This window comes from Takifugu rubripes, chromosome 13, assembly GCF_901000725.2.
Source record: "Takifugu rubripes chromosome 13, fTakRub1.2, whole genome shotgun sequence".
Classification (NCBI taxonomy): domain Eukaryota; kingdom Metazoa; phylum Chordata; class Actinopteri; order Tetraodontiformes; family Tetraodontidae; genus Takifugu; species Takifugu rubripes.
The window spans coordinates 12,421,309-12,437,723 of NC_042297.1; the positions used below are offsets into that span (position 1 = coordinate 12,421,309).

Consider the following 16,415-nt stretch of genomic DNA (forward strand, 5'->3'; position numbering starts at 1 on the left):
GGTGTTGGGGTGAGTTCAGCACTCTCCCTTTCTTAATGGGAGGCAGTGATATCTACAAAGAGGCTGCACGCTGCCATTACCGCCCACTGGGGCTCCAGTCATCACTGGCTGGCATTTAATTCTAAATCAGGATTAGCAGAGAGCCAGGATTTACTTCTCTTTTTCTTGTGTGTGTGTGTGTGTTTCTTTGTTGTTTTTGTGTTATATGATGCTTGTATTTGCAACTGTTGAAACCCATCATTCACATCAATGCCTTTGATGTTCCTGAACATTCCTCTGCTCTGTTATTGCTGCTTTAACCTGAGCTCTCCTTCGTACTTTTCACAGGTTATTTGGTGGGAAGACAAGCAAACAAGCTCCTGTGACCACAGCAGAAAACATGAAGAACTCTACTGTTATCTCGAACCCCCACGCCGCCTTGAACCACGTGACCACCGTGCTGGAGTCCCCTGACGGAGGGGTCGGTGGCGTGGACAGCGAGACCAACAGCCCCCTGTTTGGAGGCAGAGTGCACGTATCGGGGATGGGGACGCTGGGCAGCGAGCAGGTAAAAGAATTCTGTAGAATAAAAAATGCTGTTCAATTTTAGATGTGAGGGTTCACCTTTTTCAGTGTTTTCCCATTGACTTTTGTGACTCAGACTGGATTATTGCAACAACTAATGGGTGATTTCCACTGTATAAAAAAAGGAGAGAGAGAAAATAGTTTCTTTGCACATGACATTTTGAATTTCTTTTATGAGCAGAGGTGCCTCAGATATCTTTTAGTAGAGTTCATTGGCTGCGACATGCCGACCAACTGTAAAACCACCCACCTCACTCCCAGAGACCAACAGCCAAGACTGGCTGTCAACAGCGTGCAGCGCTGAGAAGCTAAAGAGTTTTAATAAGTGTCAGCCAGCGTGTTTGCTTTAAAGCTCAGGAGTGATGATGTGCGTCTCAGCCTTGACGTGAGTCAGCGTGACGATGATGGTGTTTGCGAGCTGTTGACAGTGACTTGGCTCAGACGGGAGCGTTATTAGGTTCTCATCTGACTAATACCACTAATTTGCTGAGTTGAGTGTATGAGCCCATTCAGCAGATGTTCAGGAGGGCAGAGTGGGTACATGTTTGACCGATTTCATGCAGTGGAGGAGAGCAGAAATGTGAGCGTGCTCAAACATGACCTCTGTGTCATTTTCCCACATGAATCATGTGTTTTATTATTCCATTTCCTAATTGTAGTGACAGATTAGCCATTGTTTAGAACGCTGACGTGACTTTTCAAACTGTTGGGTCAGAAGTTTAAAGTGATCTGTGAAATCAGTAGGTCTGTCTTCATTTGCAAAATTCCCAGAATCTAAAATACACGCATAAACGCATCCCTTCTACAATCTCATAACAGGCCTCCAGTCCCGGCTCTGTCTACTCCTCCACTGGCCCCTCCAACAGCCTGACCTGGGGCACCACCTTCAGCAGCTCCTCGGCCCAGAGCAGAGAGAGCACCCTGGGCGGGCACAGTGGGGCGGGCAGCATGGGATACCCATCCGTCAGCAGCATGCACACCAGCAGCGAGTCCATCGACATGAGCCTGGGCAGTGCCGGCCACGGGACCCACAAGGAGGACACCCTGTCTGCTCTGGGCCGCACCAGCAGCGTCAAAACAGGCGCATCCGAGAGGTAAATGTGCAGACCTGCTATACTGGCTGTGCAGCTTTTGTTAATGCACTGTTAGCGTGTTTGAGTTTGGAACATTTATCAGGGTTGAATCAGCCGTGAGACGCAGAAACCCCTCCTCCCCATGCTTTTGGTACAACTTTTCAGAGGTTGTGTTTGTTCCATTCATTAAACTGCATTCTTGGATAAATGAACTATTGCTTTGTCGCTATTTCTGGAAGGGTTTTTTGGATCTGGTGGATGAAACACTTGAGTTAATTCCTTTAAACCTACAAACCCATACGTGTACCGAGCACTTTCTGCATGCCATGCAGTTTAGATAATGGCGCTAAACTCAATAAAGTGCCTCAGTTTGAATTCCAGTGCTGACTTGATTAAATGTGCAGATTCCTTTTTAAAGGATCCAGAATTGATGCATCCGTCATCACGAGGAGTCGCGTCTTCTATGCCATTCTGTCTGCAGTAGAACAGAGATGTGAACCCCGTGGCGTCACCAGTCCATTATACAGTAATTGTGGTCGTTGTAGCAGATTCCATCCTGACAGGTTGACTGTAATGTGACAGGAATGTCTCTGGGGAAACTGAATAGCTTCTGGAGTCAAAGCTCCGGGGCTATGATGACATCACCCTCTTTGCTAAGCTTTCCCATTAAGAACCTGGCAGATGACCTCTGTTCTGAACCGTTTGTTCATGTATCTCTAAAGTTTTCCTTTTCTGTGTCTGTTGTGCGTTTCTCCCCTCCTGTCTCCCATCAGCCCCCTTTCCTCCCCCTCTGCTAGCCCAATATTCAGCCGAAACACGCTGCCTCGGAAACAGGACAGGTAAATGTGCCTGTGTGTGCTAGGTGCAGTGATAGGCCTCTGGTGAGAGCGCTGTGGAGGTTCATGCTAAAACCACCACCTGCCGCCACACAGAGTGCCTCGAGTAGAACCTCAACTCCATGTGATTGGTTTTTTGGAGGAGTTGTGTGTGCGACTGTGGTTGTTTTGAGCGAGTGTATGAATGGGAACTCGTGCAAATGTGACAATGCCTCTGTGGACATAGGCTAGTGTTCCATGTTTCTGTTAGGGGTCCATTCTCGTCTGCCCTGGCTGCTTAGTGCTGCCATCTGCTGGTAGAATTTATGTTTGCAGATTTACCAAATAGCATCAGGGTAAGATGTGTATTGTTCACTTTACACTGCAAAAGTCTCCATGTTTAAGAATGTTTCAGTACTTGTAAACAAAGTTTCATATTACCAGTATTTATAAATTAAATTTGAGATTTTGCAGTGCACATATATCTTTGCGTAATGTTAGATATATGCATACGTGCCGTCTTGCTTCCTTTTCTTTCCTGCTCTGAAGTGTTTCTCTCCTGCAGCGGACCACACTGTGGTAGAAACACTCTGCCTAAGAAAGGACTCAGGTACTGATGTCACTGCTGGTTATGTTGCGCTCTGTGCACACTGGCTCACCAAACTGTCCTCCGTCCTCCTCCTCTCCTGTGTCTACATCCTCAGTGGAGGCTTTTGCTCACGCTTGATGTTGTTCTCTTTTGTTTTCTGTTTGGCACTTGTTTCGTCACACTGTGTTTCTGTGAAGAGCATGTCACACTGAGCTGTCACTCTGTTGCAGCCTTGGTTCCGGGTCAAATTCCCAATCGCCTTCTTTTCTGCCAGTTTCTGTTGCTCACGGCTGACGATCGGTCAATGTTGGCACTGTTGTAATCGTCCAGTTCATTACATGTTAAATCTGGGATACTAATCTGGTTCTCTAAGAGGGAAAACAAATCTTGTTCTTCAGTTAAAATCATCTCATTTCAGTTCAAAAATACAATAAAATTCAATCAGTCTTATCTTTTCATTGCTTTTAACCTTTTCTTTGACTTTCCTTAGATACGGGCCGTCCCCACAGCTACGGGGTCATGAGGAGAGCCGCGATTGGCTGCGCTCCCACTCCACCAGCGGGCTGCAGGACTCGGCCAATAACTCCCCGTTCTCCCCCAGCCTGACCTCCCCCTCCGGCACTCGCTTCAACTTTGGACAGCTCGGTATGCTGCACACACTGATGCCATCAGTACTCTGGGCATATCCAGTTATTCACACCCTGTGAGCTCGGCTACATGACCATCAAGCTGGCATTTTAGCAAATGTGCAATTTTTTGAATGTTCATTCATTGTATCTTTTCACAGCGTCCAGTCCGACCTCTACTGGTCAGATGAACCTAACCGGCCTGCGCAACAACAGCCTGAGTAATCAGGACGTCCCCTTTGACCCCTGCAGCGACAGCCGCCTCAGAAACTCCTGCATGTCGCTCGATGAGAAAACCCGCACCATGAGCAGGTCGGGTTCTTTCAGGGATGGCTTTGAGGAAGGTGAGAAGATATCCCATTTGCATCTTTTACCCTTTTTTTATTATTCCACACCCACAGAGCCAACAGAGTTATTATTCCATGTGTTTGGAGAACATTAGGGGGGATTACAACCGCTCCTGAAAGAAAAGCCCTCCATCCCTTCAAAAATCCATAATCAGCTTTGGTGGGGCTTTGTTTTCAACTTGTTTATTGGAAAAAGTGTTTTTCCCACAAGTAGGCAGCCCCCCTAGCTGAGGCTCAGTCTTTGGAGCCAACTTGATTCATACAGGAAAACCTCAGAAGGAGGGGCATTATACTGAGAAACATTTTCTTGCACCCTTTCTTTAAAAAGAACATGATTCTAACAGCTCACAGGAAGTGATTGAACCACCTAGATGCTTTAGACCAAGTCGTTTACAGGAACTGCCTCTTATAATCCGCGTTACCAGTCAGTAATGAGGATGCATTTGATGATCGTGCAGCTGCGAGAACCCTCAAATTAACACAATCAAAGCTGTTTTTCCACCCTTAAATTCTGAAGGAAACATTGAAACCCCCCTCCAGCAGCACATTTGTTGGCCTTTGTTGTCCAGCCTACTTTTGATGCGATTTGAGGCTTTTCTTGTTATCACCTTGAAAGTTCAGGTACCACACCTAATGTGCACACACACACTAACACTTATGATTACAGACCCCCCCTGTAGCTGCAGCCTCCCACTTTCCTCCTGCTAGTCTTCCCTTTCAGAAGAGGGGATAATTACAGGGATCACAGAGAGGCGTGAGAGCGACTTGATGACATACAAGAATCCTCCAGCATAACTTTCTCTTTGTGTGGCGGTGAGAGTGAGAGAGATCGCGGCGTGTAGGTTCGGCAATGACATGGAGTCCGTGTGCATGTGCATGAGGGTGTAGAGTTTCCTGCTTGTTGTTAACCTGACAAGACAAAAGTCACATCATCCACCCAGCACTTTGTCCTGGATAAGAGTAACCATAACGCCCTGTCATTTCCCCCACCTCCCCCCGGCGCTCCAGCTCCAGTTCAGCTTCCTGTATCTGCCAAAAAAGTCACAACTTTGACTTTGGTCCAGTTTTGTTCAATATTGATTCAATTGAGACAGAAGTGCTTCCTGTAGGTTGGACACCTGCAGCTGATGCCTTGCAATCAGTGCTCAGGGAGGAAATGGCGCTGGTGTCGTTGCTGAGTTCTGATTAGAGATCAGTGAGTAATTACTGGCGTAAAGATCAGACTGGTGCCGGTTGCGCCACAGCTTGAACGCTCCGGAGTCTTATCTTTATGAGCACAGGCCTCCGGGAGGGGCACAGGGGAGTGGAGTGGGAACACTGGGAGGAAGAGCGAGTGGGTTGGGTTGATGCAGGGTGGGCAGCGTACGAGCCGGCTGTGGTGGGTCTCTGATGTACAGATGTGCTTTGTAATCCTGTGTGTTTTTCTCTCTTTAGTTCATGGATCATCTCTGTCTCTGGTCTCCAGCACATCTTCCATTTACTCCACTGTAAGTACACAAACTTTAATTATACTGTGTGACAAAACAAAGCATTCAGCTTATTTATGGTTTCAGTATGACACAGCTTCTGCGCTGTATTTTCATTTGAGGGAGCAAATTCATTCTCTTCACCTTTCTCAGCTCTATTGCTGCTATTAAATGAATTAATAAGTAATAGAACATTTTTAGGAACAGGTAAATTTGTTACGTCCATCCAGATATATGAGAAAACGAGTCAGGACAGCCCACATAAAGATGGAGACCTATCGCATTGTGCTCCTCCCTCTGTGGGTGGGGGTTTACTCACCTGGGCAGGTGTTACACACAGGCCGTCGCGCAGACGGCAGATATCAGCACTGGCTGACTGACAGGCTTCAGATCTGACAGGAGGAACAGAGAGAGAGAGAGAGCAGGCAAAATGATGGCGACTTTATCCCTGACGGGGACCATCACATCCTGGCAGCAGACGGTAGGGATGAGGCCGTTAGCAGGTAGATTGATGCGCCACATAAACAAAGTGTGGCAGTAAGCGAGTAAACATCAGTTAATTCTCATGCAACAGTCAATTTTCTTCAACTAAATACTCGAGTTCAGAGACAAACGAGTCTCTCCTCGGTGTCGTGATGCTGGAAAGCTCATTGGATGAAATGGTCCAATGGAAAGTTTACTAGTTCTTTTTCATGTGCAGGTTTGTGCTGGAATTTTCACCATAGTGAGATTTCTGTTTTGTCTGTGGTGCCTCCAGACTGATTACAGTCTACTGATGGCGTGCATGATTGATCCACCATGTGTGAACAGATGCTTCCTGCTCATGTCAAAGAACACTCCCATTTAACGTTCAGTGGCATAAAAAAATGTTTTTACAGCTGCCTAAGATGTTGGGGCTCCTATAGGCCTTGAAAAATTATTATTTATTAGAAATCACCCTTGACATTCATGTACCGGTAATCTTTCTTCAATTGATCCTCTTGTACCTTCTATGTGTGTGTCTAGTTTCCCATATAAGAGCCACGAATGAGGGGCCAGTTTTAACTGACCAGCGGCGGCTTTTTAATTTTTACAGGAATGTCAATTAAAAAAAACAGGCAATGTGATGCATTTTTAGCTGTGTGTTTACATGTAAACGTGGGTGTTGCGTGTTTTGGTGGGTTCGTGCAAGCGTTTGTTTTGCCTGCTCACAGCCTGTGTGTATTTTTCTGCTTGTCCCATCTTACTATTGTTTAGCTGTGGAGAAAATAGGACACACACACACACACACACACACACACACACACACACACACACACACACACACACACGCCTCAGTGAAATGCCTTCAGGAGGGTGTCTCTGTTTGACCAGATCCATTACACCAGTCTCTTCCACAGTGTATAAAGCCCGTCTCCATGGAGATAATGGCTCAAACAGGAAGCCCGAAATACTCTTTGTGATTACAGCCTGTCAGAAATGTCTCTAATGGTTTTTTCTCCCTCTTGTGTTTGCTTTTACAGAATGAGGAGAAGTCTCAGTCGGAGGTAAGCTCCAAGCCGCCACGCTGTGTTTTCTTTGGCCTTTCATTTTCTGGGTGCCAACTTGTTGGGACATAGGGGGATTTTTACAGTAACTCGTGTGAGTGTGACCCTGTAACGGGCTCTCATGAACACCTGTGTACGCCCGCGTGTCTGTTTTTATCTGTTGCGTTACCTAAATGCATCAGCGCTCCCATGTTTGCTGCTACATTATTTGTCAGGATGTGTGCACATGAATGTGTTTGATATAACTGGGAAGGTGCGTGTGCTTTTTCTTGCTGTTGTTTTTGATGTCACGGTATATTACGTCCGCAGATCCGTAAACTGCGTAGAGAGCTGGACGCTTCCCAGGAAAAGGTTTCTGCCCTGACGACACAGCTGAGTGCCAATGTAAGGACAAACACGCAAAGCACGCACACTCTCGTGCACGATTCATTCCAAGTGAGAATGGGCCTGAGGTGTGACGCATCTCAAAATGTATTTACTTATATTCTGATGGTGGTCATTAGCTTAGCAGGTAGCTTGTCAACCCAAATGAAATTTACTAATAGTTAACATTTTGGGGGGGGATTACAGAAACAACAAATTCTGAAAATGGTATTATTTGTTAGATTTTAGTGTTTCAATAAAAAAGAAGATATTTAGTCATGCGACCAACTGGTGTCACAGAATAGATAACAAAGATCATATTTTGTTCTTGTGATCCTGATTATCTTCTATCAGAAAGCAAAGTAGAGAAAATCATTCCTGCCCTCAAAAAAGTAAAAAAAAAGGATATTTGCAGAGATGATACATGATCCAACAAGAGCTCTTTACCCAGGAAGGTGTAATTCTACATTTGGCAGAACTATCAGAAAATCTCTTAAAGTGTCTCCAGTCGCGCTCCTTTCTGCTCTCCTTCCGTCTGTGTTGCACAAGTCTCGCCACGCTCCGCTTGTAATCTGCAGCCAGCGCTGCTGGTTCGAGTCTGGTACACAGACATGGAAGGACGGCGCAGGTGTTTGATTACAGCGCAGTCACGTCTCGGCAGACTGCCGAGGGACCGTCCCAGATGTGGACTGGAGATTTACAGCAAAGGCGCCTCGGTGCAAGAAGGCGTGCTGCGAGTGTTGACAAACACCGAAAGAACATAGTTGATGGTGGGGGGGGTGAGGAGACGGGAGGGGCTGTGGTCGAACATTTGATAACATGACAGGACGATGAATTGTCTGAACACACCTTGATGGCCTCAAGGCAGAGAAACGTAGCCTGTCTCCTGCTTACTCAACTCTCTCCCACACTTCCTTCAGGGATCAGAAAGATTATACATGTAAAGAGGAACATAATACAATGATCAATGTTTGCTATCGCCGAACAAAAGTGTGTGTGGGTAACTAAACTTACCAGAACTCATGCAGAACTTAAAAACCCACGTTTTAAAGTCGTTTGGTCAATTTTAAATGTTTCTCTTACAGGCTCACCTGGTGGCCGCGTTTGAACAGAGTCTGGGCAACATGACCATAAGACTGAAGAGTCTCACGCTGACAGCAGAACAGAAGGTGAAAGCAGCTTCTTTTTTGCGAAACATCAGACTTGCATCATTTGGTTGACCTTCGTCTCGCTGCAGGACTCTGAGCTGAATGACCTCAGGAAGACCATCGAGCTGCTGAAGAAGCAGAACGCTGTCGCCCAGGCCGCCATCAATGGTGTCATCAACACGCCCGAACTGGTGCCTAAAGGAGACAAGACGGGTACAGACACACTGCAAACATGCAGAGCTCTGTGATAATTGGAGAACAAACACTCAGTACTGACTCTTCTGTCTAATTCCCTCCTCAGCTGGGAGCAACGGCAGTCAGCAGCAGCAGCAGAACCAGCAGCCTGACCTGCGCATCAGGAGGCAGCACTCCTCCGACAGCGTCAGCAGCATCAACAGCGCCACCAGCCACTCCAGCGTGGGCTCCAACATGGACGCCGACGCCAAAAACAAGAAGAAAAACAAGAAGAACTGGGTAAGATGAGACGATTTCAAACAGTCGCCCTGCGATGCTGGTTTGTTGTTCTTTTTAATGTTTTTTATGTGTCATATGTTTGGGTTTCTCTTCTTCAGGCTTCTTTCACTGGGGACAAGGTGAATACCAACCCTAGACTCATTCTGAACACTGAGTGTTTTTAGTGCCTTCAGGTTAAAGAAAATCAATGGTCAAAGCGGTCATAAGTTGACCAGAAAGCACTAAAGCACTGCCCACCAACTGGTGTCAAATCCTCATTCGCTGTTTTCAATCATACAACAAAATCTGACACAGTCGTATTCACAACTTCTCATTTCTTTGCTGCTGAAAGGCATTTTTGTGCACCGGAGGACAAGTCGTGTCAGATGATGAAGTAGGCAGCTGTTTGTCCGCTAGATTGAGCTGATGTTGTGGTAGCTGACTGTGTTATGACAGTGTGCTATTATTATTATAAAGTCAAAAATTTAACTGCACTTTTCTTTAAAAATGACACTCATATCTGTCCAAAATCCAGACTTTATAATCCTGCAGCTACTAAGGTTCAGATTGTTATTTCAGCCAGTTTATTAGGTGAGACCAAATTAATATATAGTGAATGATGTGAGTAGTGTAAAGATTTATGACTTTATAATATCAAAGAATCAGTTTCTGCCCCCTCCCTTGTTCCTGACAGCTGCTGGCATTTGATCCTGATGTTGAATTTTAGGGCGGAATTACAAGACATGGACTCGTGTAGAGTTTCCTGCAGCAATAATAAACAACCCTCCTGCGTGTGTGTGTGTGTGTAGAGGAAGCTCTTCCACACAGGTGCACTATGGGTGATGTAGAGTGTATAGGGGCTGTATGTGCCTGAGAGTGTGTAATGGATCATGAAAGAGTAGTGCTTCACGGTGGTCGTAATGCAGCATTAGACCCCTTCAGTCCCGTAGAAGTGTCCGTGTTTAATCTGTCCCTCCATAACACATTAACGCACCCTGAACCCATATGAACGTGTCCTGTTTTGTCTCTCTGTCTTCCTTTGCTTCGCTTTATGATGCAGGTCTATGAGGTAAGAATGGTACGCTGTATGGGATGAAAGAAGCTGCCTAACCCTGTGCTTTTCTTTAGGTTACTAACCTCTGTCTTCTGCCCACTGTCCCCTGTTTCTTATTCCCTGAAAAGCTGCTCTCTTGACACCTGAGCCAGCTGTTGAAAAGAATAATCCATCTGAAAATATTTAACACAGTCAGAAAGTAGCATGCTAACATATGTTTTGTGTTTTGTCTTTGAAAAGACTTTTTCTCCAAACACAAAAACATGAATCTTTTATGCATTAAATATTTGTGGTGGATTCTTCTTCAAACTCACAACCCCTGCCAAAAGAACAGAGGAAGTGAATTCCACAAGGTTTTACTAGTTTGCATGATTAAATATGGCTCCTCGTTTTCGCTTTACAAAATGTCCAAGCAAAAGTGGAGGCAGAAAAGTTCTGACTTCCAAAGAAATGCATATCAGTTTACATGCACGTGCTGAATCTAAAGTGATGACTTTTGCTGAAAACGCTGAGCCATGAGTAGGTTATAAATCAGAACCCAAACTATTAGAATTCTTTCTGCCTGACTCACTTGCACTTTTTAACAGCTTTTCTCCTCCACCTTCCCCAGCACCCCACTCCCCTCACTCTCTGAGGTGTGTTTTTCACAATAGTTCTCTCACCATCTTTGTCCATTTTTGTTGTATCTTTGCAGCTGCGCAGCTCTTTCAAACAAGCATTCAGCAAGAAGAAATCTCCCAAGTCTGCGTCCTCTCACTCCGACATCGAGGAGATGACCGACTCTTCCTTGCCCGCCTCCCCAAAGCTGCCTCACAATGGCACCGGAGCCTCCGGACAAATGCTCAGGAACACACACTCCATGTGCGTAAACCTCAAGACTGCAAATGAATAAATATACTTGCGTTAATAACTCGGTGTTAATAGTTGACATGACGGTGTCTGGACAGATTGTCCGAGTGTTTGGACAGCGAGGCAGAGACGGTGATGCAGCTGCGCAGTGAGCTGAGGGAGAAGGAGATGAAGCTGACGGACATCCGCCTGGAGGCTCTCAGCTCGGCTCATCAACTGGACCAGCTCCGGGAGGCCATGAACCGCATGCAGGTCTGCACACACAATTTAAATCAGCTTCAATTAAAAAGTTGGAGAATAAAATAGCTCCATAAAACTGGCTTATTAGTTCAAATAAAGAGGTATGTTAGGATGCTCCCAGGATGTATCTTTGGGCAGGAGTAAGAAATCTGGGACAGATTGCACTCCTCACATCTTACTGGTTCTCCACTTTTGTCATCCATCGTAGATCCTTTTCAGATAAACATCTGTTTGTGCTCATTAACTTTATCTGCAGCTGGAGATTGAGAAGCTGAAGGCAGAAAATGACCGACTGAAGGTGGAGAATCAGGGCAGCAGAACCGGCTCCCAGGTCTCCATCTCATCTTCTCCTCCCCCTCACGCGCACAGCCAGGTCCCGGGAACAGGGCCAGGGCTCCCCCAGCACAGCCTCAACCTCACCACCAGCGAATCCACCAGCCTGGGTAAGACAGCATTGACGTGACAGGAGGAACTGCAGAGATATTGTTAATTAAAGGAAAAAGACGAGTTAGTGTCGGCTTTTTTTCTCGGGTCAGACATGCTGCTTGATGACACTGGTGGCGAAGGAGGGATGAGGAAGGAAGGGCGACATGTGAAGATGGTTGTCAGCCTGGACGAAGACAGCAAATGGACAGAGGTGAGACCTCTTGTCGTTGAAGATGTATTCTCTTTCACTCCAGCTGGAATATTTCGAGCCATGTTTTCATCTTTAGTCGTAAAAGTTCCACCCATGCTGCCTGTACAGGTGTGGCTTAATAATTTAGTGTGACATGTGACCTTCCACGAAAACGCCCAATAGGATAGAAAACAATGACATCATAATGAGATTAACAATTCCAATCAATCACATCTCAGGCTGAACTTTCCCTGAAAGTTTCCCTGACCTCCACACCCTTCTATGTTCCGCACAGGAGGGCCGGCCTCGTCATTTTCTGATTGGCTGCATTGGTGTGAGCGGGAAAACAAAATGGGACGTCCTGGATGGAGTGGTCCGACGCCTTTTTAAGGTAAGGAAAAGGGCTCAATATGCTGTCAGTATTGTTGATATATTTTTTGTCTGTCACAGAAACATTTATTACATTGAGAGTTTGTGTCTCATTGGCAGGAGTACATCACCCACGTGGATCCGATGACGCAGCTGGGTCTGAGCTCTGACAGCGTGGAGGGATACAAGATTGGAGAGATCCACCGACCCAGCAGCACCAGCGCTGCACACATGCCGGAGCTGCTGCCCTGCGGCTACCTGGTGGGAGACAGCAACACCATCAACATCCAGCTCAAAGGTGACTCACTGAAAAATGCAGTGTTAATAAACACAATTGACAGAAAAACACATCTGGGCTGGACACGTCTGTGACTCTTGTGGGTTCAGGTGTGAGCAGCGACAACGTGGACTCGCTCGCGTTTGACACTCTGATCCCGAAGCCGATGCTGCTGCGGTACGTCTCCTTGCTGAAGGAGCACAGACGCGTCATCCTCTCAGGACCCAGCGGCACGGGCAAGACCTACCTGGCCAATCGGTTATCTCGACACTTGCTGCTAATGGAGGGCCGACCCTTGACCCCCCACGCCGTTGTCACTTTCAACGTAGACCACAAGTCCGGCAAGGTAAATCATACACAAACAGGTTCAAAACATTTAATTTTAAACAATTGTAAAAGTATTATGGGGACTTTCCTCTCCGATAACAGTCCTGAGTGGATGGTGGATGATAATCTTTATTTTTGCATAAACTTTCTTTCTAAATACTATAAAACATCTTCCTGATTAAAATATTTCACTGTAGGAGCTGCGCCAGTACCTTTCAGGTTTGGCTGAGCAGTGCAGTGGTGTCCCGGGGGCAGAGAGCCCCCTGGTGGTCATTCTGGACAACCTACACCACGTCAGCTCACTCGGAGAGATCTTCAACGGCATCTTCAACTGCAGCTACCAACACTGGTTAGTTCAGACTTTACAGTGGTCATTTAAAATATGTTCTAGTGCCTCGTTTGTTAACAGTTGTTACTCCGACAGTGTTGTTTTGCTGTCCTAAAATCTCATTCAGTGGCTGAAAAATCCAGGTTTTTTGTTTTTTCTTATTTACAGTCCTTACATTATTGGCACTATGAGCCAAGCCACATCATCTGCCCCCAACCTCCAGCTTCACCACAACTTCAGGTAAACCACCCACCCACTCTCCCTCCTGGAGGAAGTTTGGTTCTGTGGGCGTAGCTGAACTTTTTTCCCCAAATTCTGAATGTACCTGTGTGGTCTGTAATCAGGTGGGTGCTGTGTGCCAATCACATGGAGCCAGTGAAAGGCTTCCTCGGCCGCTACCTAAGGAGGAAGCTGATCGAGATGGAGATCAGCAGCAGAACTCGCAGCTTGGAGCTAGTTAAGATCATCGACTGGATCCCACGAGTTTGGCACCATCTCAACCGCTTCCTGGAGACACACAGCTCTTCTGATGTCACCATCGGTAGGAGGAACTATGCGATTTGTCAGCAGTAACTTTTGGTTTAACGCAGCATCTTACCGGTCTTCTCTGTGGCACGCAGGACCTCGTCTCTTCCTGTCCTGTCCCATGGATGTGGAGGGATCCCGGGTTTGGTTCACTGACCTGTGGAACTACTCCATCATACCCTATATGCTTGAGGCTGTACGAGAGGGACTGCAGGTAGTGTGAATGTGCATTAATCTGAAATATAACGAGATTCTTTAGTTTCTCGAGTGTATCTGTAATCCTGTCCCTTTCTGTAGCTTTACGGTCGCAGGGCTGTATGGGAGGACCCTGCTGCCTGGGTGATCGACACTTACCCGTGGTCGGCCAGCCCCGCTCTGACTGAATGGCCCCCACTGCTGCAGCTTCGCCCAGAAGATGTGGGTTTTGATGGCTACTCTGCCCCACGAGAAGGAGTCAGAAAAGAGCTGCCTCAGAGCGACAGCGACGCAGATCCCCTGGTGAGTAGAAATAAATGGCATGGACAGCGGCGGTGGACAACATCAAGTAACCTCTTACCTTCACCACACTAAGCGCTGTTTAATCCTACAGATGAACATGCTCATGCGTCTGAAGGAAGCAGCGACGTCATCCAGCCCGCAGAGTTACGACAGCGACTCCAATAGCAACAGCCACCAGGACGACATCCTGGACTCATCGCTGGAGTCGACCTTGTGATGACACAAAAACCGAGCACAAGTTTTGTTTTGTTTTTTTCCTCATACAAAACTGTTCAGGCTGTGAGGACGAGTATGATTTCATGCCACAAAATCCAGCCACCTTAACTTTGGGTGCGGGTAACCCAAATATTTAAACAAGAAAGAACAGGCAACACAGGTTTCTACTGCACTGCGCTGTGTTGTGTTTTTATTTGTTTTACTCACCACTGTGGCCCATAGTTCCTCTGTCAGGAATAGACAGAATAAAAGCACACTGCCTGTTAGTCATCTGAGGTGTCTTCATTGCGTCATCACCATGTGATCACCAAGAGTACTCCGCTGACCTGGAGGGACGCATCCTCAGGCAAGAGTCACTAACGCTGGTGGGGATCAGCTGTAGTGCACCGAACTGCCTGAAGGTGGCGATACAGTATCAGTGGGCACAGATGAGCCGCTTTGTGCTCGAGACGTGAAGGATGGAGGATCAAATCAAGCCTGAGGGAATATTACTCATGTGCTGATACCTTCAAGAACGTGCATTTGTCAACATCCACGATGGTCAAAATTTAAAACCACTCCTTCCAAACAACTGTTTCATCAAGACAAATCACAGGCATTTTCCCATCGTTGTGCTTTCCTGAAGTTAATCAATAGATTTGTGTTTGAATATGAGCTGTTACTCACAGTTTACCCACAGATTGTGCCAGATATTCATATCATAACAGCCTAACCAGTGCTCAGTCTGACCTGGTGGCTTTGAGGCTCACTGTTGTGAAACTGGTTTTCATCCAGACTCGAGTTCCTTTAAATTCAAACATTTCACTGAAGAAACAACACACAGACCTGGAAACACTGTCTGATATGAGAAAATGATTAAGACCACTGGGTCTTTAACACTCGCATGTTTAGATTTCTCCTTTCAATGTTGATTATATTAATTATATCATTTCATAGTGATACGTTTGCATTTCATACTTTGTCAGCAAATAACCTCCGTGATCTCCATACACATTGGCTCAAACAGGCTTTTGTAGCACAAATATTGGTGCTGGACTGTTTTTTACAATCAATGCCTTACTCTTTTCTGTGCATTAGCCATTTCTGTACTCTTCTAGATGGCTGTAAAGTGAATAGGGCTCAAAGTCGACCCTCCTGGAGGAGTGGCGTCGACCTCTCGTCATATCAAACACTAAAGCTGTGGCTTTGAGACGTGAATGAGAAGCAGGACTTTGGGTGTCAGAGTAAATATGAACGCATGTATGGCTCATCAGTGTAAATATTTGGGCTGCCGGCATGAAAGAATCCATAAATGTTTTCACGTTTGACTCGAGAATGTTTCGGGTTGACTGGATGACGAAAGTTTAGGAAGATTTTATACATCGTCCTCTGCAGTCACCATATTTGTAGTCTGGCTTTATCATCTGATTTGTGATGAACTGTCAATTATGCTCAAATCATTTTAACTAATGTAAATGCTGCTTTGTTTATAGTGACAAAATCAAAGTTAAGAAAATATAAAGGTCTTTGTGGGTGAATGGTCATGTCAGCAGTTTGACATCTTTTCTTTTTAAAGCCGTTTTAAAAAAGCTTTATTTTTGTTCTTAAGTCTCATCCCCCCAGCCAGCCGGGGTCATGAAACATTGTTTTTGTTACCGATCCTATGCAAGATGTCCCAACAGAAGCCCAAAGCTGACTGTGCTTTTGCCCCCCCCAGAGATTTTTTAGCACTGCCGATACAGCAAGAACAGACCTGAGATGTTTGTAACCATATTTATGGAAGTCCTCCTGCTATGTTCCCTGTAAGCACAAAACGAGACCATCATGCGTGTAACACCCGTTAGGAGGTGTAGCTATCGAAGCATTTGACCGTTCCATTTATTACACACTACGAATGTTTAGCCTTCTTTGATATGTAAATTTTATATGTAACATAACTTTGTAAATAGTTGATTATCTTGCATTTTGATGACTTTTTTTCTAGACAATTTGTAACAGTACTTGAAAAAGGAGTATTTTGTGTACAGTCTCTTTACATCAGAGCGGATTGGTGCTCTTTGTCTTTACTGGTCTGTCTAGGACTTTGGGGGATTAAATCTATCACTGTATTAGTCTTAAATTATTGTGATTCAATAAATTTATTATTTATGATCTAATGATGTTGAGG

The 16,415-nt window shown here is 45.8% G+C and overlaps 1 protein-coding gene across 14 annotated transcripts in view; it reads left to right on the plus strand.

Moving 5' to 3' along the window:
• nav2a (neuron navigator 2a) overlaps nt 1-16,404 on the plus strand; it is a 124,749-nt gene extending 108,345 nt beyond the window's left edge. For 7 of the 14 annotated variants that reach the window (XM_029845676.1, XM_029845668.1, XM_029845672.1 and 4 more), the window contains 27 exons: nt 328-547; nt 1,384-1,658; nt 2,411-2,476; nt 3,018-3,062; nt 3,532-3,686; nt 3,829-4,011; nt 5,449-5,501; nt 6,983-7,006; nt 7,316-7,390; nt 8,455-8,538; nt 8,607-8,730; nt 8,819-8,991; nt 9,090-9,110; nt 10,031-10,039; nt 10,719-10,885; nt 10,972-11,125; nt 11,370-11,556; nt 11,650-11,750; nt 12,025-12,120; nt 12,219-12,396; nt 12,486-12,721; nt 12,900-13,051; nt 13,199-13,270; nt 13,375-13,571; nt 13,651-13,769; nt 13,853-14,053; nt 14,145-16,404. In XM_029845676.1, coding sequence (XP_029701536.1) covers nt 328-547; nt 1,384-1,658; nt 2,411-2,476; nt 3,018-3,062; nt 3,532-3,686; nt 3,829-4,011; nt 5,449-5,501; nt 6,983-7,006; nt 7,316-7,390; nt 8,455-8,538; nt 8,607-8,730; nt 8,819-8,991; nt 9,090-9,110; nt 10,031-10,039; nt 10,719-10,885; nt 10,972-11,125; nt 11,370-11,556; nt 11,650-11,750; nt 12,025-12,120; nt 12,219-12,396; nt 12,486-12,721; nt 12,900-13,051; nt 13,199-13,270; nt 13,375-13,571; nt 13,651-13,769; nt 13,853-14,053; nt 14,145-14,270 — 3,493 coding nt within the window. In that variant the 3' untranslated portion in view covers nt 14,271-16,404. The remainder of the gene's footprint in view (nt 1-327; nt 548-1,383; nt 1,659-2,410; nt 2,477-3,017; nt 3,063-3,531; nt 3,687-3,828; nt 4,012-5,448; nt 5,502-6,982; nt 7,007-7,315; nt 7,391-8,454; nt 8,539-8,606; nt 8,731-8,818; nt 8,992-9,089; nt 9,111-10,030; nt 10,040-10,718; nt 10,886-10,971; nt 11,126-11,369; nt 11,557-11,649; nt 11,751-12,024; nt 12,121-12,218; nt 12,397-12,485; nt 12,722-12,899; nt 13,052-13,198; nt 13,271-13,374; nt 13,572-13,650; nt 13,770-13,852; nt 14,054-14,144) is intronic. The other 7 variants (XM_029845670.1, XM_029845681.1, XM_029845669.1 and 4 more) reach the window with 6 other exon arrangements.
• The last annotated feature ends 11 nt before the right edge of the window (nt 16,405-16,415 follow it).